The sequence below is a fragment of the Aethina tumida genome, chromosome 2 (assembly GCF_024364675.1).
Source record: "Aethina tumida isolate Nest 87 chromosome 2, icAetTumi1.1, whole genome shotgun sequence".
Classification (NCBI taxonomy): domain Eukaryota; kingdom Metazoa; phylum Arthropoda; class Insecta; order Coleoptera; family Nitidulidae; genus Aethina; species Aethina tumida.
This window is the reverse complement of record NC_065436.1, coordinates 25,307,089-25,332,132: the sequence shown is the minus strand read 5'-3', so window position 1 is coordinate 25,332,132 and position 25,044 is coordinate 25,307,089. Positions and strand designations below refer to the sequence as shown.

The window sequence follows — 25,044 nt, the reverse complement described above, 5'->3', positions numbered from 1 at the left end:
ACTTGAATCTCAAAATAAATTACTACAGGATCAACTGTACATCATTTTATTGGACCGCTCTAAAATGTACAATTCTATGTTGGTCTCAATTTTGTGACAGTTCACCAAATGCACTTTCGCGTTGCTTCTTTGATGGAATTTTTTTTCACAAATGTAACACGTAAACAATGGAGGCTTGTTGCACTCGTACTTGTAATGCTTGTGCAATGAGCTGTTGTGCATGTATTTCTTTGGGCAGGCGGGACAGCAGTACATACCCTGGTCGTCTTTCACAAATTGCACTGAAAATAATGAAATATAATAAACTTAGTATAATAATGAGTCAATTATGTGCTAATTACATTACTAGTTTATTTTATTTCTATCATGTATGTTTAGGCACTCTACATGTTATTAAAAAATATACGTATTACAAACTTTATTTTTATATAAAATAACGTATCTACATAAATTATGTCGTCATATTTACTATTTTATGAAAATAAGTGATATGTGACTTTAGGTTTCCCTTCTGTGCGAATTTCTTAGTGCATATCGGGCATTCGAATTGTCGAGGTGTGTTGCACTCGTATTTGCAATGTTTTACTAAAGATCCTTTGTGTTTGTACTTTTTCGAACACCTTTTGCAATAATAATAACCTTCACTAAAGATGCCTGGAAAAAAAGTTTAATTAATTAGGAATGAAAATCTATCTCATCTACGTTTTATTGCTGTCACATTATATCTTTATTAAAAATCAATCCGGATACAATCAATTTATTTTTGAATAATGCATTACATAATTCAGTAGCTATGAAAATTTGTCATGTGTGTTTTGAGAGTGTCCTTTTGCCTGAATTTTCTTGAGCAAAATTCGCATTGGAATTGTGGCGTTTTATTGCACTCGTATTTGGAGTGTTTGTACAATGATGTGACGTGCTTATACTTTTTAGGGCAATTAGGACAAAGGAACATCCCGTCCAATTTTTTCGGACCTGCAAATGAAATTCTTAAATATTCTCAAACAATTTAATATACAAATATATATAACAATATAAATTGTCCATCACTCCGAAATCCTAAAATTAAATGCCAAAAAACTATTAAAAAATATTATTATTTATCTAGCAAAACGTCGAATAGAATGCATAAATTTATTGTACATTTAATCTACATGTATTAATAATAATACACATTGTTACAGAAAATTAGATTTGTTATGAACCTTATGATGCAGTTTGAGATTGCCCTTCTGAAAGAACTTTTTCCCACAAATATCACATGAAAATTGAGGCAATTTATTGCACTCAAATTTCATGTGTTTGTACAATGATGGGGAGTGTTTGTACGACTTGGAGCAGGATTTACATTGATAGGCCAGTTTTCCTAAAAAAAGAATTATATTAAAATGCATTTAATTTAAATTTGTTTTCACTAAGGTTTGAAAGAAAAATTGTTCAATTAATTGTATTTATTATATTCGTACATGGTACAAATGTAGGCTATACATAAGTGATTAACCAAATGGGGATTTACAAATTAGGACATTTAATGTATTTTAATGTAGAGTGTATTCTAGATAGATGATTTTTAAGATGGACCTTTTGCTTAAATCCTTTCCCACATACACTGCACATAAACTTTGGGTTTGTGTTGCACTCGTATTTTAAATGTTTTACCAGGTTGCCCTTGAATTTGTAACTTCGGAAGCACATTTCGCAAACAAAAGCTAAAACATATAAGTTGTTAGCTTATCAAGGTACGATAATTTTAACATCCCAAATTATACCAGTATACTTCCATTTTATTTACATATAAAACAATAAACGTGTACAGAACTGGACACCACTGGAAACATAACAAAGGATTGTAAATAATACACTCTATTCACACGTATAATATATTTATAAAATAATATACACGCACAGTTAAATATTTTCATAACTAATTTTAAACATGTCAGTCAACTATAAAAAAATAAAGGGCATTGTATAATCTTTATATAAAAAAAATTATGTATCAGATTGACCTGTTTTTGATAATATATAAGAGATGAACAAAGAGAGACAATTTTCACTTTTTGAACCAAACTATTTATTAATTAGTAGAGACCTTATCCTCAGTGAATCAAAGAGACTATCTTCGAATAGAAAAAAAAACAAACTAGTAACGACTTTTAAATGTCCAGTTCCCAAAATATTCTAAAATTATTATGTATTCATTAAAAAAGAACAAAATTATATGAAATATTTAATAAATATCCGGCCTTACAACATTAATATTCAGACAAAAAGACAATTAATTTATTTGGTCTTCATAACTAACTGAAGACACATAAAAGCGCTTACATGGAAGATATTTATTTGTTCTTTGGCTTAACATAGAACCTTCACGTACGTAACAAGCTGATTTAGAGAGTACAGACCTGCCTACATGCTCTTTATGGTATGCACTGCCCTTACGTGTGACTTCAGACTGCTCTTCTGCGTGAACGTTTTATAACATATGAAACATTTGAACTGACCTGGTTTCCCGCATTCATACTTAATGTGCCGTCCGACACTGCTTCGGTAGCGGTAAGTTTTGGAGCACTTTGGACAAGCGAACATTCCAAATGCTGTGGTCACATCTAAAAATGCCAGGATGTTAATTTTGTTGTAGCTGGTAGGTGTTTTTACATTTAATATACCTACTTACATTAAACACTTGCAAATCAACTAGGACGTAAAATAATAAGGAAATGGTAATGTATAAAAAGTATATTATTCGAATTAAACGTTGGAGTATACAACACCCTTACAACTTTTCAAAGAAAAGTTTGAATAAATATAATACTAAAAAGTAACGAAAATGTAATACTCGATATAACAATATCAACTACCACCAAAAAGGACTAACCATTCAGTCACTTAAAGCATTCATCCAAACAATACTGTTAAGAGTTAAGTGTTTAAGTGGGGTAATAAAGGTAGATGTAACGATGGTTTCGATAACAAAAATAAAGACAAACTTCGATGATAATTGAAAAAATCAAAATGCGTTAATAGACATAGAATAAAATACTTTGAGAAATAGCAGAAAAAAGGAGGATATAAGTAATACGTACCGTGTGATCACAGCATCTTGAAAATTATGGCAGTATACATATCTGACATCAAGAGTAGTAGTCTCACACTGTATATGAATATACGGTATATATTGATAATACCATTATTGATCACACGGTAATATGACAGTCGTTTTTGTTAGCAATACGGAAAGTACAAAATCTCTTTATATATTATATAATTATTCATAACTAAATAAGTAATATTCTTAATCATTTAAACATTGGTATCTAAAATCTAATTTTATAAATTCAGTCAACAAATGCAATTCCTGTTTCCGACCTCATCATCTTTTACATTTTATAATAATCACCTACATTACGGAACAAAATACATGTTTAGAATTACATTTTTCATTGGAGTTAAAAAGTGACGTTATGGAACCAAGACCTCTTTCTACTCTTACACATTTGTCTTAGTCCCAATTCGCTAGTAGTCCTAAAAAGATATTCTACATCCTTAATTACAAAGGAGTTTAAAGTCGCTTAATTATTTCACAATTAAATATCATGAGTGCTAACTGTGATGCGATGGATCAGGAAGAGATGAGTCTTAAGATTACTCTTTTGAGTGTAAGCTTTCGCACAGAGCTGACACACGAATTGCGGCATCTTGCCGCACTCGTACTTCTGATGTCGGTTCAAATTGTGAATGTACTTGTAACTCTTCATGCACCTTTTGCAGTAGTGTCTCACTAAAAAAATTAAAATGTTAATATTGAGAATTTTTATTGGAGTTCGTAGTAGTCATGCACATACTCACCACAACTCACAACTATTATACAAAAATTACTTATACTAAAGGATACGTCAATGAAAAAAAGTTTGGAGGCGCCGGGTATCGATCCCGGTACCTCTCGCATGCTAAGCGAGCGCTCTACCATCTGAGCTACGCCCCCTGATATTAAACTTAACATTTGTTTCGAAGATAACGATGTTATTTATTATTATAAACCTTGAACTAAATAAAATATAAAATGTAGAACCTGTTATAAATGAAATAACACTTAATATAAAATTAAATATTTAATAACAATATTAGAAATTAACAATAAATGAAACTTATATTAAACCTAAACCAGAATACTAAAACTAAAAAACTAGATAAATTCCGATTGTTTAGTCAATAAAAAAATGCTTTAAATAATAACTTGTCAACTAACCGAAATTGTATTAATTGTATGTTTTGTTAAAAATTTAAATTTTAGTAAACATTTTGTAATGGATATCTAGAAATTTTATGCAAATAACAATAAAAATAATGCTAAATAAAACAAAATATATTATTATATATCGGAATCAATATTTTGGACATAAAATTTCTTTCAACCTGTTAACCGCTTAATAAAATCTTGGAATGCAACTCAACACCTCATATTAATGGGCTTATTTGTAGAATATTGTATAAAAATAAATTATTTCTTTAAATAAAACTCTTGTACCGTGAAAAAAAAAACTAATTTCTACACTATCGTTTTCCGTGCAAAAATCCGTCAAAATTAAATAGTAACTTAAACTATCATCTCAAATTATCAATAATAAATAAAATACTGTGCATTACTGATGTAATCACTCAAAATAGAAATCTACAAATATTTTAACAAAAGTCATTCAAAAACAAGATGTCGGGTTTTCATGTGTATGGCCAGTACGTATTTATGTTTGGTGGCATACGAACAAATGTTACATTTGAATTGGGGAGCCATACCGCAAACAAATTTCAGATGCCTTCGCAGATTGTCCATTCTAGTGAATATGTTGCCACACCTAAGGCAAATGTGCCCGGACTTTTTACTACCTAAAAAAAAATACTGGTTTGTGATTCGAATATTTATTCAAGGGACTTCTACAAGTTTACCCCTAACCGTGTTATTTACAAAATGAGTTAATGGGAGGAGGAGGGAACAATTACACAAGTGAGGAGTGATAAAATTTTATTTTTTTAAGTGTTCTGTGTGGACATTGAGAATGTGATATTTCAGGCTGTCCGATCTTTTTGTTTTGTGGTGACAATGTGGACATTTCAATTGTTTTGTTAGACCACACTCTTTTATGTGACGCGTCAAGTTTCCCCTCAATGTGTACGTCTTTCCACAATTAGAGCAAGTGTTGTCACATTTCGTTCTTTCCAAGGCTAAAACAGATCACGATTAGGAAGTATATCAACAACTGGAATTATAAAATTGGATGATCAAATCTTTGATTCTTACTGTTACCTTGCCTGATTATTTCTGGTCCTCAACTTGGAAACAAGTCAAGTAGTTATATTTTTTATGTCATGTTTTCTGTGTCTACAGAAAAGACAGTGGCATTTTTTCTCAAACCTATACTGTCACCTAAAATTTGTTGTTCGAGAAAATTGTCCTCAGAGAAAACATAGTTGTTCTTTTATATTTAAAACTGATATTTTAACTAAAAAAATACACATTAAATAATAATTAAACAAACACAGACGAACATAGAACGAAAATTTCAAACCGAAAATGAAAATCTGAAATTAAAGTAAAGAAATATATATTCCAAGAGTTATACAAATAAGTTTATTTATAAAATAAATTAATTATAATTTGTATAAATTTAATACAGTACAAATTAATACAATAAATCTTCTTGTCCTTGATAAAATTATATTTTAGAATTTTTAATAATACTGAAAGGGGGGAAATATTTATATCTAACCATCAATATAAATTCAATACATTTAATATAGGTAGAATATTATGTCCCTGGTCAATTATTAATTTGAGACCATTAAAATATTTTGATAGAAAGTCTTCTCTGTAACACAATGAATGTTTTGAATGAAAGTATGCAAAAACATTACAGAATAAAAAAAAATAAAAAATTTTATTAAAACCTGCAAAAAAAATTTAATTTGAATTAAATATTATTTACTATTTATTTTAATGAAGAATGGAGAACGACTCCTATAATTAAAAAAGATGAATTCTAATTTTTAAATTAAAAGCATTTGCTTACTTTTATTCACATCCCTAATTATATTGTTTAAATTTTATAGTTGGTATCGATAAAATGTAAAGCGATGTGCCTCCTCAAATTATCCTTTCTGTGGGATCTGTGTTCACAATGGGGACACTTATAGTTCTTTTCTTTTCCACATTCCTTTTTGTGCCTGCACAAACTTTCCGGGTTCTTATAACTCCGTCCGCATTGGCAAAAATGGCGATAACCTAAAATCAACAAATGTTTAATATATTTCGAAACGGGATTTAATTTATTTACCTTCACACCCGCTATTTACAACTCAGTTATTATTCTATAATCTACATCGAATGTTAATTTAGAGGCACGTCGTAGATCCGGCGATCTAGGGTGGTTTAAATACACGTTGCGTTTTTACGGGTTTATTATCAACATTTATAACATATAAACATGGATAAACTTAACGGAGGTGTCAACAAATTTTAATGCAGTTATAAAACTATTATATACACGGTCATTATTAACAATAATAAAACTGTAATATTTATATGAATGATAGATTAGCGACTGTTAATCTGTCTTTTTAGTTTGATTAAAACACTAAATTCACAATAATACGCTTTATTACAACAAACGTACTTTAACCCTCGACATCTAAAGCTTTACTGCCTGGTTCTTTCTTAAGAACTGCCCCGAATATTAAATGTAAACAAATACTTCAGATTTGCTTATAAAACAAAACTAGTCTAAATAGATGTGAGCACGTCGCATCGGTCCATCGGTGAAGGTGATGACGTAAGCTAACACGGCCTTCCTGACATGTGGGGCGTCCTCGACCCTTCCACAGTTTTGCAAAGATTCACCTGACACCGGTAATCTGTAAACATTATAACAGCAGTACAAGCTCAAAATATATTCGAAGAACTAAGTCTAAACCTTATTTCATTTAACAAAATAGACTGTTATGCGGCACAGTTAACAATCACTAGAAGCTCAGAGGCGGCTCAACCATCAACAGGTCTGTTACACCCATGACTCTCAAGTGCTATCAAAAGATACCATATTCTAGCCAGGAGCTCAGAGGCGGTTCAACCACTACCAGGTCTATTACCCGCTTGTCTCACAGACCCAGAACACAACAATCTAAGCCTGCAGAGCAGGGACCTTAAAAATAGCCTGCCGAGCAGGGACCTTTAAACATAGCCTGCAAAGTAGGGACCTTAAACATAGCCTGCAAAGTAGGGACCTCAAACATAGCCTGCGACGCAGGGACCTTAAAAATAGCCTGCCGAGCAGGGACCTTAATCATAGCCTACTAAGCAGGGACCTTCACATATAGCCTGATACACAGGGACCTTAAACAGCCTACTAAGCAGGGACCTTTACACACATTCACAATCTTATTAAATAAATCTATATCCATCATACCTTATAGAATTTCTGTATCTGGCCAGGTTCGTAACTGTTCATGCGCAGCTATTGTAGTTCTACCTCGGCTGCCAATCCTTCGGAGTGCGTACCTCTCATTAGGTAAACAATGCGTTACCTCAAAGGGTCCGTGATACTTTGGTTTCAACTTTCCTCTATTCTACAGCTAATAGCGACATCTAATCCTAACGAACTTGCTTCTGTATGTAGTTCGGTTGACAATTCCAGATCAAAAATGTTGAAAATCGGATAAGAAGTCAATCGTACATTTTCACATTTACATGTCCATTCAAAAGATTTTCCCTCACGTAACAATGCAGATATCGGTGCTGTTAAAGTTGTAAAGTTTTTCACAAGATGTCTGAAATATCCAGCCAGTTCTTTTTCGATCACACCTAAATATTTCACAGATGTTTGGAAAAAGTTACATTTTTGCATATTTAAGGGCGTCAATGTCCTTTCTTAAGTTCTTAAGACATTCTTGAATGGGTCGAGCAGGGCACAACACATCATCAACATAAACAAACGTAATATCGTCTTTAAGTGGTCCAAGGGCTTTAACGATGGCGCTCTGATAATTTGATGAAGAGTTTATGAGATCAAACGGCATTCGGTTGTTCTTTTATTTCTTTCGTAACCCACTCGTCCATTCCTGACAAATTCAAGTCATATTCCTCAAATGCAATTTCTAAATCTTACAAGTCGAAACTGCGCTGCAGCCACACTTAAACGTTCTGCGCAGTCATCTTCAATGTTGCTTGAGTAGTTTGGGCGTTGGTCATTGTCGATAAAATTTCCATGTTTTGTTTTTGGAATCTGTTGTTACTTTCATGCTGCTAGTCTCTCTCCGATGCACTTTTGGTAATGTTCACAACGTTCGGACTCACTGCGCGTTTGTGTTTTTCACTATTGTCTGCCATTGTTTGTTCACAAAGAAACACAAAAAAAAAAAAAAAAATTTTAGGTCCTTTCTTCCGGAAATAATTCACGAGAAGATATCCCACTTCTGATGATAGATTAGCGACTGTTAATCTGTCTTTTTAGTTTGATTAAAACACTAAATTCACAATAATACGCTTTATTACAACAAACGTACTTTAACCCTCGACATCTAAAGCTTTACTGCCTGGTTCTTTCTTAAGAACTGCCCCGAATATTAAATGTAAACAAATACTTCAGATTTGCTTATAAAACAAAACTAGTCTAAATAGATGTGAGCACGTCGCATCGGTCCATCGGTGAAGGTGATGACGTAAGCTAACATGAATAACAATTTTTTTTAATCGATCAATTTTACGATATTAAATTAAAAGTACAAAAAATATAAATAAAATAAAAATGTATACACATACAAAAGATTAATGCACGGCGTATTCCATTTTAAGGTGTTGTTTCTGCAGATGCTTTTTCAGGTCGTCGTTTCGATGGGTCCTGTGGTGGCAGTAAGGGCACTTGTAGCGTTTCTCTGTCTGACACTCTTTCTTGTGTCTGTGAAGGCTAACGAGATATTTGTAGCTCTTTTTACAAGTAGAACACACAAACCGAAAACCTGAAAGGATTCATTTTATTTTAAAAGTTCCTCAACGGTTTTAGAATTAGTTATAAAGCTCGATAAGAAGCTTCCCACACCGAAACCGGCATTTGTTTTCACACGAATGCAAAAATAAAACGAGAGACAGTACTTTATTTTGTATTACGGTTTAGGGACACAAAAAATATTAAAATTTTGTTTGATGCTTTCTCCAATAGTGCATTCTCAGAACGTTCTTTCTGTAACAGGCGTAGTCGCATAAATTGCACCGCAGACACGGTTGTTTGCCACATTCGTACTTTTGGTGCCTTCTAAGGTTGCGCAGTTCTGAATAATGCTTTCCGCAGTGACAGGAATGCCAATCTGCAAAACGGCACATGGTCAATTCTTCACAAAGTTTTACAATATACTCACCACATATAAATTAAATGTTATTCTGATTGTTATGTCACGAAGGTAACATTTATCTAAGACTACAAATCCTATACTTAACCGCATAAATAAAAACAAGTCCAGATCAACAAATTTATTTTCCAAAGTACATGGTTCAACTATAACTGATGCTTCGTTTTGTAGTGGGCTCTCAAAACGTTCGCCCTGTAACATTTGTAATCGCACAAGCTGCACGTGAGTCCAGGTTGGCCACACTCGTATTTCTTGTGCCTGGTTAAATTGTACAACTGGCTGTACCGTTTACCGCAAGTGCACCGTACTCCTGGTTCCGTGCACTTGAATTTTTTGTGGACGTACAGGCTCTGTTTTAGTTGGAAACCTTCACCACAGCCACAATGAAACAAACCTGAAACAAAGTTCTTATACAAAAACTTACGACCGTGGTACGCGCTACACCGTGTCTTGGTTTTGAAGTGGGAATGAATTTAAGGTTGTGTTTTATAAAAATATGTATTGTTTCTAGATTAAATATAAATACATTCATAAATAAAAATAAATTACAAGTGTAATGTTAAACAGTATATTTTCTACTGCACTGTTATTGCATGAGTTTCGAAGCAATAATACATGTTACTAAAAATAGTACATAAAAGGAAAGGGGTATTATTGTCAAAAGAAGGATGTGACTAGATTTTAATTATGTAAAAAAATGTTATCAAAATTAATGAGAATATTTTTCTTAGGACAATAATGTGTACAATACACTAAAACATTATGTTTAAAAAGCCTAATCACCTAATCAGTCATAACTAATTTTCCAAATGAGATCTATTCATTGCTATAAGAAATCAAAAATCTAAACAACTATTACTAAGTATTGTTCGTTGCCACCACTGGACGATTAATCAAGATCAAAATCCTGACCTACGATTCCAACACAATATTTATAATATATTTCATTTTATAGCTATACACAATTTTCTATGCGATTTATACATTGAGATTCATGCATGATAATACTTATAATGTTCAGTCTCTAATCTATTCTATGTATATTGCGTAGATGATTTTGTAGCACGTCGTTCCTTTTGCATTTCCTCGGACATAGAGGACACTGAAATATGGGCTGTTTTCCACATTCGTATTGCAAATGTCTGACAACGTGCTGCTTTCGACCGTACTTTTTCCCACACTGTTGGCAACTGTATTTTTCCTCTTCCGTGTCGGGTCTCGGCGGATTTTCTAAAAATAACACAAAATTAGAACAAAGTATTAAGAAAAATATATCTACACCAACACAATGTCTAGTTTTTTAAACGTTAAACTGAGGTCATACGTACCCGGGATACAATTTATTAAATTTGTGGAAATTAATGAGCCCAGTAAAGTGGATGCTTACACATTTATTTAAATTTATAAACTTTGTTTTGAACATTTTTGTACCTTGTTAGTATTTTATAATAATTTGTGATGAATTTCCTTTTTCTCAAATTAGTTAGTAGTAAAAATAATTATAAAAACAATTACAACAATATATATATCATATGTAATTAAACTTAACAAATTCCAACTACTTTTAAATGGCAGACAATTAATTTTCACACCTAAAGTACATAATATTTATGATAATTTACACATCTTTATGTACAAGAACGTAATGAGCTTTGAGATTGCTTTTGTGCTTGAATTTCCTGCAACATATTTTACATTCGAATTTAGGCGACACTCCACATTCATATTTAATGTGCCTAACCAAATGTCCCTTTTGTTTGTACGATGAAAAGCATTTCGGGCACATATAACGGCCATTTTCGTCCTGGTCAAAAAATATATACCTGAAATCTAAAATAAAAAAATGTAAATAGAATTAAACTGTTTAAAGTGTAAAGTATCGGGTTGTGATGAAATTTGTTACCAATAATAATGACCAGAATATAAAAAGTCACTTTATTCTAAATACGATATAAATAAATAAAACACAGCAGAGCCTCGATGCAACATAACAATAGACAAACTGTAAAATTAGTGACTAGAACAATACAAATGCATTCGACAAAAAATAATTGGTGTTAGTGATCATGTGTGGATGCAAGGAGGCCTCAATATATTCGTTGTGCTCGACCCGTTCAGAAGTGTTGAAAATTTTTCACGTGCGTGTTGTAGTTGCTTCTCTGTTTGAACTTCCTGCCGCACTTGCAGACGAACTTCGGCTCTTTGCCGCACTCGAAGTTAATGTGGCGGATTAAATGGGTTTTTTGCTTGTACGAGCTGCCGCAAGTGTAGCACGGGTACCGGCCGTTTTCGTCCATGCTGTACTTACTTTGGCGCTTCGTGTATTCCAAATTTCGCCAAATGGCTAAAACAAAACCACAATTTAGCATAAATATTGCCGATAATGGTGTTGCTTTCAAACGCACACTTTTCTACGGTTTTAAAAATTAATTTTGCTACATTTTTAATTACGGCGGATTAAAGGACTTTGTACGACGTGCATTTTGGGCATTCTTCTAGTCTAACTTTTGGCGCATCCATTACAAAACAATCCTCCTAAAATTATATTGTGCCAATTTATTTTTAAACAACTTGAACAGTAACAAAACGAGACAGTGAACACTAAAGTCTTTATTATTGAATACTGTGTATAACAATTAGATGTTGGGTTAAATGATGTTTCCTCTTAGCTTTGTAGTCGCACATTGTGCATTGAAAGCGACGTTCTTTTCCACATTCATATCTTATGTGACCATTTAGCGACTGCTTGTGTCTATAATTTTTGCCGCATTCTTTACATACGTAGTTACCTGAAATTATAAATAGCTACCATATAAAATAATAAACTGGTGTTGAAGATAATGAGCGCAACACAAGACGGACACTTTTTAACCACTACTGTATAAAGGCCACAACTATAAAGAAGCTACATTAAAACTAAATGTTATTTAGAAGCTTATTTTATTATTATAAGTAGAACTAAATCATTAATATAATGGGTCTCTAGGAACAAGATTGTACTACAACTGTTGTATATCATTTAACAATGAAGGCTATTTCATTTCTGTGCAAGTTAAATAATATATTTTAAAATCAATTTATTTAAACAACATGTGTTTGACATAGTATTGTACTACCGTGTAACAATATTGAACTATTGTAAACAAATTTCATTTTATACTTATATTTGATGATTTAGAAATTTCACTGTTTTAAGAACTTAACACAGTGCAAAGTTAACATTTAACACATTAATAGAGTAATATTATTACATCAGACTGTCATCATTATTCAATTCGAAATAATAAAACTCGAATAAGACCAGGAGCAAATTGAACTCAAGCTAATCCAACTTCAGTCCTTGATCGAGATTCTGAATCTGTGGAGGAGGGTTTACTAACAAGAAAAAGTAAATGAAATAAACATTCACTTCAAAGAAATAACCGTGGTGAGTTTAAATTGAGTCTTGTAATGTTATACGAAGACCTCAAAATAGTCTGTAGTGTAAGAATGTAGTTATCATGATATATCTCGGAAAGTAACAAAGGTAGAATAACGAAATTTCATACAGTTACATAACTTTTTAACTCTAACAAAATTGAAAAACTTTACTACAGAGGTATGGAGCTTAAAAGTTTCCTAAGCATTTTGCATATAAGTTTATTTTAATTTTGATATCACAATATAAAGTTTTAAAAGTTTTTGCCAAAAAATGGTCCTCTTGTTGAACTTCGTTATCATGCACTGTTTCTAAGCAAAACGAATTCAAACACCCTGTGAACAAATATTAAAAAGTCAAGGGTATGTGGCTAATTTTTATCCACTTAATTTAGGGACTGTATAATATATATAGTTAGTTTTAATAATTATAATATTAGGTTAATAAAACATAAATTTTGCCCACATACCACAAATTTTGTATGACTGCCACAAACCAACCCACAAGTAGATGACAATTAAGGGTCACACTGTTTTGGATTCAATCTACGGGTCTTGTATCTGGACATATTCTGGGTTCAATTTGCGCCGGGCTTAAAGAATGCATTACATAAAAATATCAAATAAAAAAATACATAATCAGTCTTAAATAAACGTTTCTAGAATGTCTAGATAACACTATAACAGTAAAATAATATTTGGTATGTCGTTCACTTGAGTAAAATTCTTAAACGGAATGAGACAATTTCGGATAAAAAAAATTATGTTTCAGCCGTAGGTGACCGTCCAGTTCTTGTTTGTAATAAAACTTGTGATCACAAAATTGACAACGCATCTGTTTCTCTTTGCCACACTCCACACGTTGATGTCGTCGTAAGTTGTTCTTTATCGAGTACGATTTCCCACAAGCTGTGCAGAAAAATCGCTTTGTAGTTTTTCCTAAAATATTTAATAACATTAACCAAGTTATGTTCACATTTTCTTTGACAAGTAAAATATAACTGCAAAAAATACTGGGATTATAGTATTATGTTAAAAAATAAAACAATTTTTTTGATCAACAAATTTTGAATAGTTATACATTTAAAATAATCTATTTTACAAATTTGAGTAAAAAATGATCAAATCAGATCTACCTTAAAATTTAATAATCACAAATATTACAATTTTTGTACAAACAGTGCATAAAAGACTTGAAATATAACAGCTTTATTCAAAAGTTAATAATAACTGAGATGCAAGAAGACAAACGTAAAATTTCGATTTTATTAAATATCTTCTATTTAAACCAATATACATGATCTTTTTTTTTTAATTTGAGGCATATTTTAATTAGTAGTTTGATAAAATGTATAAATATATTTGTTTATAAAATTATTGTGTATATAACTGTTTTCATTGAAAACTGAAATATGAAATTGCGATATTGTTGCGTTATTTCCATTAATTCATCTTTCTAATATTAAATTTGTTAGGCAACTAACAATCAGGCTTGTCAGAATGTTTTCATTGAAGATTGCCAGAATGACATACAGTGAAGTCTCTCAGATTAGTTAGATTTATTGTAAGAATTACTGAAAACAATAATGTGCCATTTTTAAATAACCGAATCGAATATAATAAACACAAATATCTCAAAAATGGCCAGATTTTCGCTAAAAAAAACATTTAACGAAATGTCACAACTAATTTACAAGATTTTAATTTTTTTGATTTAATTAAATTTCGACATATTTTACACAATTTAAATTAAAATTAAAATGGTTAATAAAGTTAATAAGGGCGAAACTAAAAATTAAAATTTGTACCATTTGTATCTCAGTTATTTGGACAGACAGACAGACAAATTTCGTAAAATGGCACATTGGTTATGGAATATCCTGTACATTTGCTGTGCACTCATTTTAGTAAATAAATGTTTACTACGCAGAACCAAACGAGTGGTTCCCAGTTTGTTTTTCATGGTAGAGCAGGTGCGACTTGAGCGATCCCTTCCTCTTGGTTCTGTATTTGCATCCGATTTTCGGACACGCGAACCCTGCCTCTTTTCCGCATTCGTATTTCGAGTGATTGTAGAGCGAGGCTTTATGTTTATAAACTTTATTGCACACCTGGCACTTAAAGCCCCCTAAAACAGATATAACGAAACGGAAAATTAATTTAGTTATAAATCATACTAATAACGTGCGGTCTAATCTAAATTCATAACGGGAATTAAACAAATAAAACAAGTTTTCAGGCCTATTTTTGTTTAATGTTTCTTGAACATGTGAGTTTTCAAATCTTGTTTGTAACGAAAAGCTTTCGGACACCGGGGGCATAAGTTCGTTTTGCTTTTGCCGCCACATTCATATTTCAAATGCCTCAGCATGTTACGTCTGTGCGCGTAGTTTCTTTGACAATTCGGACACTCGGTTCGAACTAAAACAACGGTGACTGTTAACGAAAAAAAAATGTTGTCATGTTTATTATTTTAAAGTAAATTAACTTCTGTACAATACTAACAAGGAAGCAAACGTTAATAAAAGACGGCACACACAATTGAATGTTTATTATTAGCCTAATCGAAGAAAAAATTAAGAGGTACTTTGTGTTGTTTTGTTTTGTAGTGCATTTTGAGGACGTCGCGCCGTTTACATCTGTAAGGACACAGACCGCACTGAAAGATTGCCGCCTTTCCGCATTCGTATACCAAATGTCGGGTAATGTGGCCTTTGTTCTTGTATATCCTCGAACACTTTAGACATTTAAATTTACCATGACCATCAACTTCGTAATCTGAAAACAATAGGAGATTAGGAATCGGTTGCAGGTCGGCAATTTTTTAAACTACATCACATCATTTTATTTATTTAAATTAAAAACATCTATAGATGCAATTGTACGTTATATTAATGCATGTTTAATTTTACAGTGTCGCACCAGACAATCTTTTCTTTTAAAAGACAAGTGGCAAAAGTCACAAGTAAAAGTGCACACATTTCGACATTCATAATTTATGTGTCTGTGCAAGTGACATTTATTCTTGTACTTCCTTCCGCACGTTTGGCATACATATTTACCAACGTCGTCCTTAACGAAGCCTAAAAATGTCCAATTGTAGATTAATGCAATTATGGGTGTTTAGCTCTGCAATGTCTTTTTAATATATCCTTCCTTTTACATGTATAACTACAGGATGTACAAGAAAACTTTCCTTCAAGCTGACACTCGTAAACCAAGTGTCTTTTTAAGTCACGTCTGTGTTTGTACTCCTTATTGTTGCACTTTAAACATCTCAGTTTGTCTTTCACTTTTACCATAAATTGCTTAACATTGTCTGAAAGTAAAACATTATTAGATTTACACAGAAAAGGTAATCCGGAAGCTGGGCAATATGTTACCTTTTTATTTTAAGTTATGAAAATAAGCGCAATATTTATAAAAAATAAAATCAATTTTTAACAGAAAAACACACGTATCATTATTTAAAAAATAAGTATTTTTTTATTGAAAAATCATAATTTCCCTTTAACGTTTACTAAAATTAAAACAAAAGAGTAAATCACATCAAGAGAATAATAGTATATTTTATTAATTAACATACAAAGTAAAAAAATTCAAAAATATATGCATATATTCTGTACAGAATAAGAATTTAGGAGAGAGTAATCACAAAGCAAGAAATCCACATTTCTTTAAAATAATTTATATGATCACTCCCGAATTATTCCGTTTTAACAATAACTTTTGTCCATTAAACGCTTAAAAAATAGTGCTTATCCTAATACAAGTCTGTGAGTTCATCGTCAAAAAGGCATTTCTGTCAGATTTCGAACACATTACGTGGACGACGTTTCGGTTGAGCATCTCAACCACATCATACCGAAGTGCACTTGTTTATCCCCTAATAATACCCCATACCAAAATGCATGTATATACAAAACATTAACAACATTAACTTCAACAATATTGATATCACAATTAATTGTTGGTGCTGACGAATCCGATACTCTGACCCTTACTATTGAAAACCCTCGTTTCAGAACTGTCCGGTCCCGGTTTGTGTTTCTTCGAGTTCAGATGGAATCTGAGATAATCGAGACGTTTGCATTTGAACGAGCACAAGTGACAATTGAACATGGCTTCCTTTCCGCACTCGTACTTCAAGTGCCGTCTAATGTTGCCCTTGTGCTTGTATACTTTATAGCATCTGACGCAGCTATAGATTCCGTTGTGTTCCACATAGTCCATGTCTAAAACACAAAAAATTAGTTATGGCCTTTTTTTCCACGTGCTTTATCAAGATTTACAGTCTAGGAGAGTGTTCTACAATTATTTATGTGCTAAAATGAAGGGGACAGGATCAAGACCATAACCATAACTAAAGCCACAACTGTATATTTTTCTACATTCAAAGGAAAAACGTTGTTATTCGTATGAAGATTTTTATTTAATTTGGCTTTTGATACATAATTATTTCCAACTGAAAAGCAACCAGTATTAATAAACGATGATAATAATAACTTAAGCACAATCTAAGCTAGAAATAACACCAAAAATCGATTAGAAGAATTTATTACAAATCAATAAACATTAAAACCAATGAACTCACTTAACTATAAAAAGTGGATTATATTTGTTGTACTAAATTTTCTGTATAAAATAATTGTATAGCAACACCAAAAATGCATGAAAACAATTTATTTAAAGACAAATGAACAAAAGAACCAATGAATTCACCTAACTATAAGAAGTGGATTAGACTTCTAATACTAAATTTCCTGTACTCAACTGGTTAATTATTATCGTTGAGTACTTTCTATGCCTTTTCGTCTTATCAATTCCTTAAGCAACTCTTTCGAATTAAATCCATTGTTGGCGGTAAAATTTTCGAAAGAATGGACATTATTGATTGGTAAAGAAATCGGACCTTTACATCTTTTAAAATTGATGTGATTCTTCAATGCCTGTTTATACCAAAATGATTTGTTGCACACTGAGCAGAAGAACGACTTAGTCTTTCCACATTCGTACTTCTGATGGTTGTGCAAAGACGTGCTGTATTTGTAGGTCTTTTGGCATTGTGGGCAAGTAAAAATGGATTTTTTAACGCCTAAAACAAAATAGATTAGTACAAATGAATTTGTTATAGTTATAAAACCCCAAGCAATAAGTAGAGACTATGAAATGTGCTTTAAGCAAAGTATAACTACGGCCTTAAATAAAAAATATTAGAATCAAAAGATTAGGCACTTTATACAGGTACAGGAAGTTCGATGTAAATGAGCAACCTTCAAGTCGAGACCTTAGACACACAAATTTAAAACACCTTTCAACTTTATAAAATAAAACTAAGAATATTACTGTGTAAACCATTTAATAACAAGCAAGTAGTTGAATATATGTATGTAAAAATACCAAACGTTAAAAACTTTTTTTCAATAACAATAATTTTTACATATCAATATTCCTAAAAAGCACCACTATCATAACTTAAAATCTTATCTATGAAAATTATGTAATATTGTAAATAAACAGAACATTCGTAATTAAGTTTTAAACTTTTTAAGAACCTCCTGATGACAAATATCAAGCTAAAGTTGTAGTTTATGAATGTTGTTCCTTCATGTGGTCCAAAAGTTGATGTCTAGCCCAAAAGAAGACTTTGCAAACGGTACAAAAGTGACTTTTCATTTTTCCACAAACAAAATTTCTATGACTGTTTAACGACTGATTTCTGACAAACGCCTTGCCACATTCGCATATATATTTCTTTTTTCCCTCCTCTTTTTCCTTGCCCTTTTCCTTTTTTGCTTTTATCTTGTTGATTCTTTTTTCTATTATCGGATGTACTTCAATAATTGGCGTGACTTCTGAAACTAAAAAAATAAATGTATTAAGATTGCTAATGAAATCGAATAAGAAAGCAAAAATTAATCATATCTATCAAAAATATTAAGTGAATAAAATACCTTTTTATTTTTATTGTTTTTATTTAAAATTTGAAATGATTTATCAACACAACAGTATAATAATATATTAAGGCACAACAATTTTTAAAATAACTATTTGGTTTTGGACAGTTTATTATTATTCATCCATCGTCTAATTGTTCGTTCAGAAACACCATACATCCTTGCAAGGCTTGCTTTTGTTTGTCCTTCATTAACTTGACGAATAATCTCTTGTTTTTCAAATTTCGTGTACCTTCTATATTCGCCAGAATTATCTAAAATTTAATTTAGAATTAGTTGTTCTGTAAAAGCAAAAGCTGCGCAAAATTAGGCTACTAAAACAGGGGGAACTAACCTGCAAAAGGGCGAAGTGACAATTTATAAATTGACTGAAACTTTTATAAACAAATAAATAAACACAAACAGCTCTAAGGGCAATAGCTATCACGTCCTATATTTTTTCTTTCATAACACAATTTACAATAAATGGTTTCAAATTAAAATCTTTGGAAATCTTATGAATGTCTCTTGCATGTCTGTACCAATTTGACCTGACTTTGGTACGATAAGCGCAATTGGTGTTCATACACTTGTACCACACAATTATGCCACATTCAATTTTATTTCGGCCATTCCTGGTGGCTAAAACAAAACAACTGAATATTAATTTCATATACCATTAACAAAAAACAACAAACACCTAGGCACGAAAACAAACAATCACATCACATCAGCCTGTAATATTGTGAATGAATCTACAATGTCGTCTAAGATTGTGTTTCCTTTTAAAAACATAAAAACAATAAGGACACTGGAAACAACGCGTTTTGCCACAGTCCAGAGACATGTGAGCGCTCAGAGATTTCTTATTTTTGTATATCTCCTTACATCTGGAACACTGTATGGAGGACCCTACAACATTTTAATTAGTAAACTCTCTCACCATCAGACCTTCAATCGAAATAAAACAAAGAATGTTTTCATACAAGCTTTATTCGAACCGATGATGGACATGGGACATGTGAATCTTCAAGTTGTGCTTTCTCTTAAAGGTCCAAAAGCAAATCGTGCACATATGTTGACGTTCTTTGCCGCAATCTTGCGACAAATGCACGCTGAGCGAGTTTTGATTTTTGTAGTTCTTGCCGCATTTCGGGCAAGGGATCGGATGCGCATTTACTGAAATCAAAAACCGCTTTATTATTGGCAAACGTAACTCGACCAATCCCAAATGTTATTGCAACGCTACGATAAACCGTAATAACGCATGCGGTTAGACGATGGTACTGAAATTGATGAAATAAAATTGTCAATTTTAACGGTGCATCCATTTAATTTACAAGGTTTACATAATTAATTCTTAATTATAACATAATTGTAGTAATTACAGTTTTTCTGGTGGTTAAACGGTCCCACCCTAAGCTCCTTTAATCCTTTAAGGTTCTTCTTGTCAACACATTTAATCTTATCATATTACAGCTTTATTAATTAATTAGATAAAAAAGCAGATGTATCAAAATTTATTAATTTAGGACTACTCTTTCTCTTTTTTGTCGTCTTCGTCGGTGTGTTTTTTAACAATGTGTCGTTTCAAATCGTATTTTCTTTTGAAGTTCAGTGGGCAGTAGTAACATCCATATTTTATATTCTTGTTACAATCTTTACTTCGATGTGAGTAATAAGAACATTGGGTTTTGTATGTTTTTAAACAGGCTGGGCACTGATATTCACCTGCAAAAAATAAACAATTTTTAGTTTATTTATTATAAAAAAGATTTAATATAGAGGGTGAAACTGCAATGTTTTAAGTTTCTAAATACTGCTACACGAATCTCTAAACAAATTGCAATTCCACTCCATAATAACTATGAACAAGACATTTAAGATTTATATTTTAAATACCTGTGATAACATAAAATAAATAAAAACAGTGCATTTAAATAATAAATCGTTGTACTCTTAATAAAGGATATTTAAAAAGGCATTTAAATAAATTAAAGTGGCAAATATATTAGTTTTCAGTCATCACGTTTTTTTATACAAATATATTGAGTGTTCCACTCGTTTTATCAAGAATTAATAGAATGTTTGGATCACTTGTTGCTCACAATTAATTCCGGTCTAATTTCCATATTTTATGTTTTTACATCTGGATCACTTAAATTTCAGTATGATTACAAAATTAATAGTAGGATTCTCCAGAGAAACCATCAATTTAAAAGCACCATATGCACATATCAAGTTCCACTCAAAAATCTAAAATAAACGTAACAAGCTGTTGTTATTAGAAGTAGTTCGAAGCTAAATTATGCTTGAATGTTTCTTCCTAAGGTGGCACTGCAAATCGTACTTCCTTGTATATTCAGAGGGACAATAATCACAAGAAAACCTTATTTTCACTCTCTGATTACATCTACTTCTGTGGCTCTTCATCGTGTTAATGTTCTTGTAAACTTTTCCACAGTAAACACATTTGACTGAAAATCCTGCAATACATTATTTATTTAGTAAAACATTAACAAGTTGTTCGAAAAATACGAATGGTCCATCGGAATTAATACGGTATATTTATTTAAACGTTTTATTGATTTATTGACACGTTTATATCGATATATTTGTGTACGGAGGATATGTGTTTTTTTAAATGTTGTTTTCTTCTAGATGAATAAGTGCAGTACTGGCAGTGAAATGATTTTTCCTTCCCGCAATCTTGAGATATATGTGCACTTAAACTGTTGGAGTTTTTGTAAAATTTGTTACATTTCGGACACATTATGGCTGAAAAAAAATATGAATATTAAAAATAATTAAATGTTGTAAAAACAACATATAATAAAACAAAATGAGTTTTCATAAATATGTGAGTGAGGTTAAAAATAAAATGACCAACAAGTAACGTCATATATTTTTGTAACAATAATAATTTCAGTTCATTTCCATTAATTCATGTTTTCTAACCGTGTGGTTTCTAAGGTGTTCTGGTCTTCTAAATGTTGCCTGACAGAATACACATACTAAATCTTTGCCTTTGCCACAATCCCTAGACATGTGTGTGGCCAGTGAGTTTTTGTTCTTGTACAGCTTACCACAGTTTATGCATTGAATTTTTGGTTCTAAAATAAAATTGTATTAGTAATAATGTATTAAAATAAATCATAATTTGTAATAAACATCACACCTTGTCCAAGTCACTCCGAGATCCTGTATAATGCCTGTCAAAAATCGCTGCAAGTTAATTAAAACTCATCAATTTTAGACAACAATTAAAACAACAATGTAATTAATAAATATTTATTGTTAACATAATTAACAAGCATGCACTGATAACAATCTGATAATTCAAACAATTTTAGTTATACCTCAATAAAAAGGATTATTAATGAATCAAATCAAACCTAATGAAATAATTTTAAACCAACTTCTCATTTAAATCTATATACTTGTTGTGCCTTCTTATAGAATGCACTTTTAAATTGTGCCTTCTCTTGAAGACCAAATCACAATAGTCACAGGAAAACTTCTTCTCTTTACCGCAATCCTGGTATATGTGAGCAATCATAGTTTTTAAATTCTTATAAACCTTCTTGCAATTCGGACATGTTTGGGGATCCACTGAAAACAAAAACCACTAAATAACTGAAAATAGAAACGAAATCAAGCGTGATGGCCGATAGTGTTGCTTAGAATGGGAAATGGAAATGAAGATTAATAGACATGCACATTTTGTTAACTCGTTATTTAAAAACGAAAAAAATAAACACCATTGCACATGTAATTAATTTTCCTTTATTGTTTTAAGCAAGACACGTCTCTAATCCATGTCGATGGCGAATATGAAGGTTAATATTATATTTTTTATGCGACCTGTGGTCGCAAAACGGACACTTAAACTTCGGTACTTGTCCACATTCGTTCTTTAGATGTACGCTTAAATTTCTTTTGTATTTGTAGGCCTTCTCGCAACAGGGGCACTGATAAGGTTTCGGATAGTGACTATATCTGTTTCCTAAAAGAAAATTACGGATTAATAAACATAATTAAGTTGTTGTCTGCGTCTACGTACACAAAAACAACATTCAAGATTTTATTAATCTATTGCAATCTACCAGTCTACAATGGTATGGCGGTACCAGTGTAACAACATTCCCCAAACTCAAAAACAAAAAAAAAATCTCGTGAGGTTAAAACGAATTTAAGGATAGAGCAATTACAAATTGGCTATGTTGTATTATTTATTGAACTTTTACAATATCGTTCAATGTGTTTTTTCAGGTAAAATTTGTGCTTGAACGATTTTGTGCAGTGGGGACATTCGTACACAGCCTTTTGTTGGCACTCCCTTCGCAGGTGCCGTTTTAGGCTGTCTAATCTTCTGTATGATTTATCACATTGAGGACAAGGATGTTGACCTAAAAAACAACTAGTGAACCGTTGCTTAGCTATCAATAAAAAGCGTCTTGTTTTCTAGGTACAGGATAAAATAAACAGCTTTAAGCAGAAAAAATTTATTGAATAAAACAAACTAAAATACAAAAAATAAAACTAAAACTACATCCGTAGAGAGCACAAATTATAATACTAAATGGTAATACTTCAGTCTTTTTAAGTTATATCCTTTGGTCAATTGTAGACAAAAATCAGAGCTTAAATTGGTAACAATTTTTTGTAAAATTTGTACTAATTGTAAGTAATATAAAGGCACTAACATGACACTACACCTAGTATAATACTAAAAGTCTTAAATCTATTCTATTTCTACTTTAAGATTCTCCAATGAGCAGGCCTTCTTTATTCCTATATGTTTTCCTTTGATATGAACGTTCAAGTCGTACTTGTGTTTGAACTTTTTAGGACACAACTCACAAGCGTATTTTGGTTCTTTTCCGCATTCGAATTTCATATGTCGAGTCAAGGAATGCTTTAAATGATAAGTCTTGGTGCATTTTGTGCACATGTACATAGCAGATGGAAGATTGTTCATATCAATATTTTCAATGCTGCTTAACAACGACGCCCGTTTCTTCAGTGGTTTGTTCTCTTTATTGTAACTTCTGCGTTTGCCTAGAAAATTGTTAAACTTTTATTAGATTTATTTTTACAAACATGAATTTCCAACTCTACGAAATACACTAATTAACTAATCACAAAACACAACTCTAACCACAACATGGTAAATCTACGAACACTACATATTGAGATGGAGGCAAAGAAACTAACGTTCCATTGCCAAAATAACAACGTAAAAATATATAAAAATATAAAAAAGGATATAGCATATAAACACTTCCACTGCTAACACACCAAATCTAAAACGCAAACACGACTGGTAACATAAGATATTATCAGTTGCCCTAAAGTTGATGAAATGTTTCTGCAAACTCAGGTGAGTGGCAGCAGACATTTTCAGCCCCACTTGTCCCAGGTAGATTTAAAATTGACCTGCATGTACCCCTGCTAGACTATAGAAATGCACCAGATTATCGAACCTCATCATTCAATATTACTAGCTTTATTACGGTAAATATTCAAAAGGGCTAAAGTACTAGTTATAAAACGGGATGAGAGATTAAAGATAAAGCACATCAGTATTATTCCCGAAATATATATTTCATGTAAAATACAGCAATAAATTATCATTCACATGGAACAACTTTCACTAAATTTAATAATGCGTACTGAATTTACAAGTAGTGTAGTAAACAATAATAAATAAACATAATTCAATATTAAAACGAATCGCCTACAATTTAAGCTACTTTCTATGCACATTTTTAATGTGGTTTTCTAGTTCTTTAATACTATAATCAGTGAAGCTGCAATTGGTGCACCCGAATTTAGACCTCGGCTTTTTCACCTTGCACTCTTGAGAGTGGATCAGATGGTCTTCCCTTTTATAAAGCAGACAACAGTTAGCGCATCTGAGCGTGTCCACAGGTTTTGCGCACTGCTCCAAATCCAATTCGCACTTGTACGTCTTTTTCGAACCTTTGGGGAGATCTGAGGGTTTCATGTTGAGGAAACGGATCCGTCTTTCTTGATTATATGCCTTCCGCAACGGACCTCTCTTACCTTCGGTACTTTTTAACGGACATTTCGATTCCACTTTTGGGTTTTTTTGTATTTTAGAAATGATCACGTCTTTCACCACTTTTTCGGCTATCGGAAATGTTTCCACTTTGGTAAAGGCGACGTGAGAGCTTAGTTCCTTTTTAATCCGATCGACAATATCGTCGTTCTTCAGGTCTTCCACACGTAAAATTTTCATCAGCGGTTTTGATTTTTCCTCTTTCTCATTACC

At 31.9% G+C, this 25,044-nt stretch overlaps 1 protein-coding gene across 37 annotated transcripts in view; it reads right to left on the bottom strand.

Annotated features, from left to right (window-relative positions):
- Window positions 1–25,044, bottom strand: part of LOC109608989 (longitudinals lacking protein, isoforms A/B/D/L) — a 125,315-nt gene that overhangs the window by 73,295 nt on the left and 26,976 nt on the right. The window contains exon 5 of one of the 37 annotated variants that reach the window (XM_020025575.2): window positions 16–281. The exons of 23 other annotated variants lie outside the window; for them this stretch is intronic. In XM_020025575.2, coding sequence (XP_019881134.1) covers window positions 31–281 — 251 coding nt within the window. In that variant the 3' untranslated portion in view covers window positions 16–30. Of the gene's footprint in view, window positions 1–15; window positions 282–1,441; window positions 1,710–4,420; window positions 4,885–8,719; window positions 9,007–9,872; window positions 10,624–16,350; window positions 17,046–17,351; window positions 17,906–18,152; window positions 18,672–19,173; window positions 19,389–20,059; window positions 20,478–22,021; window positions 22,359–22,516; window positions 22,753–23,235; window positions 23,808–24,332; window position 25,044 lie in introns of those variants that run through there. 13 more of the 37 variants (XM_049963689.1, XM_020025597.2, XM_020025598.2 and 10 more) reach the window with 13 other exon arrangements.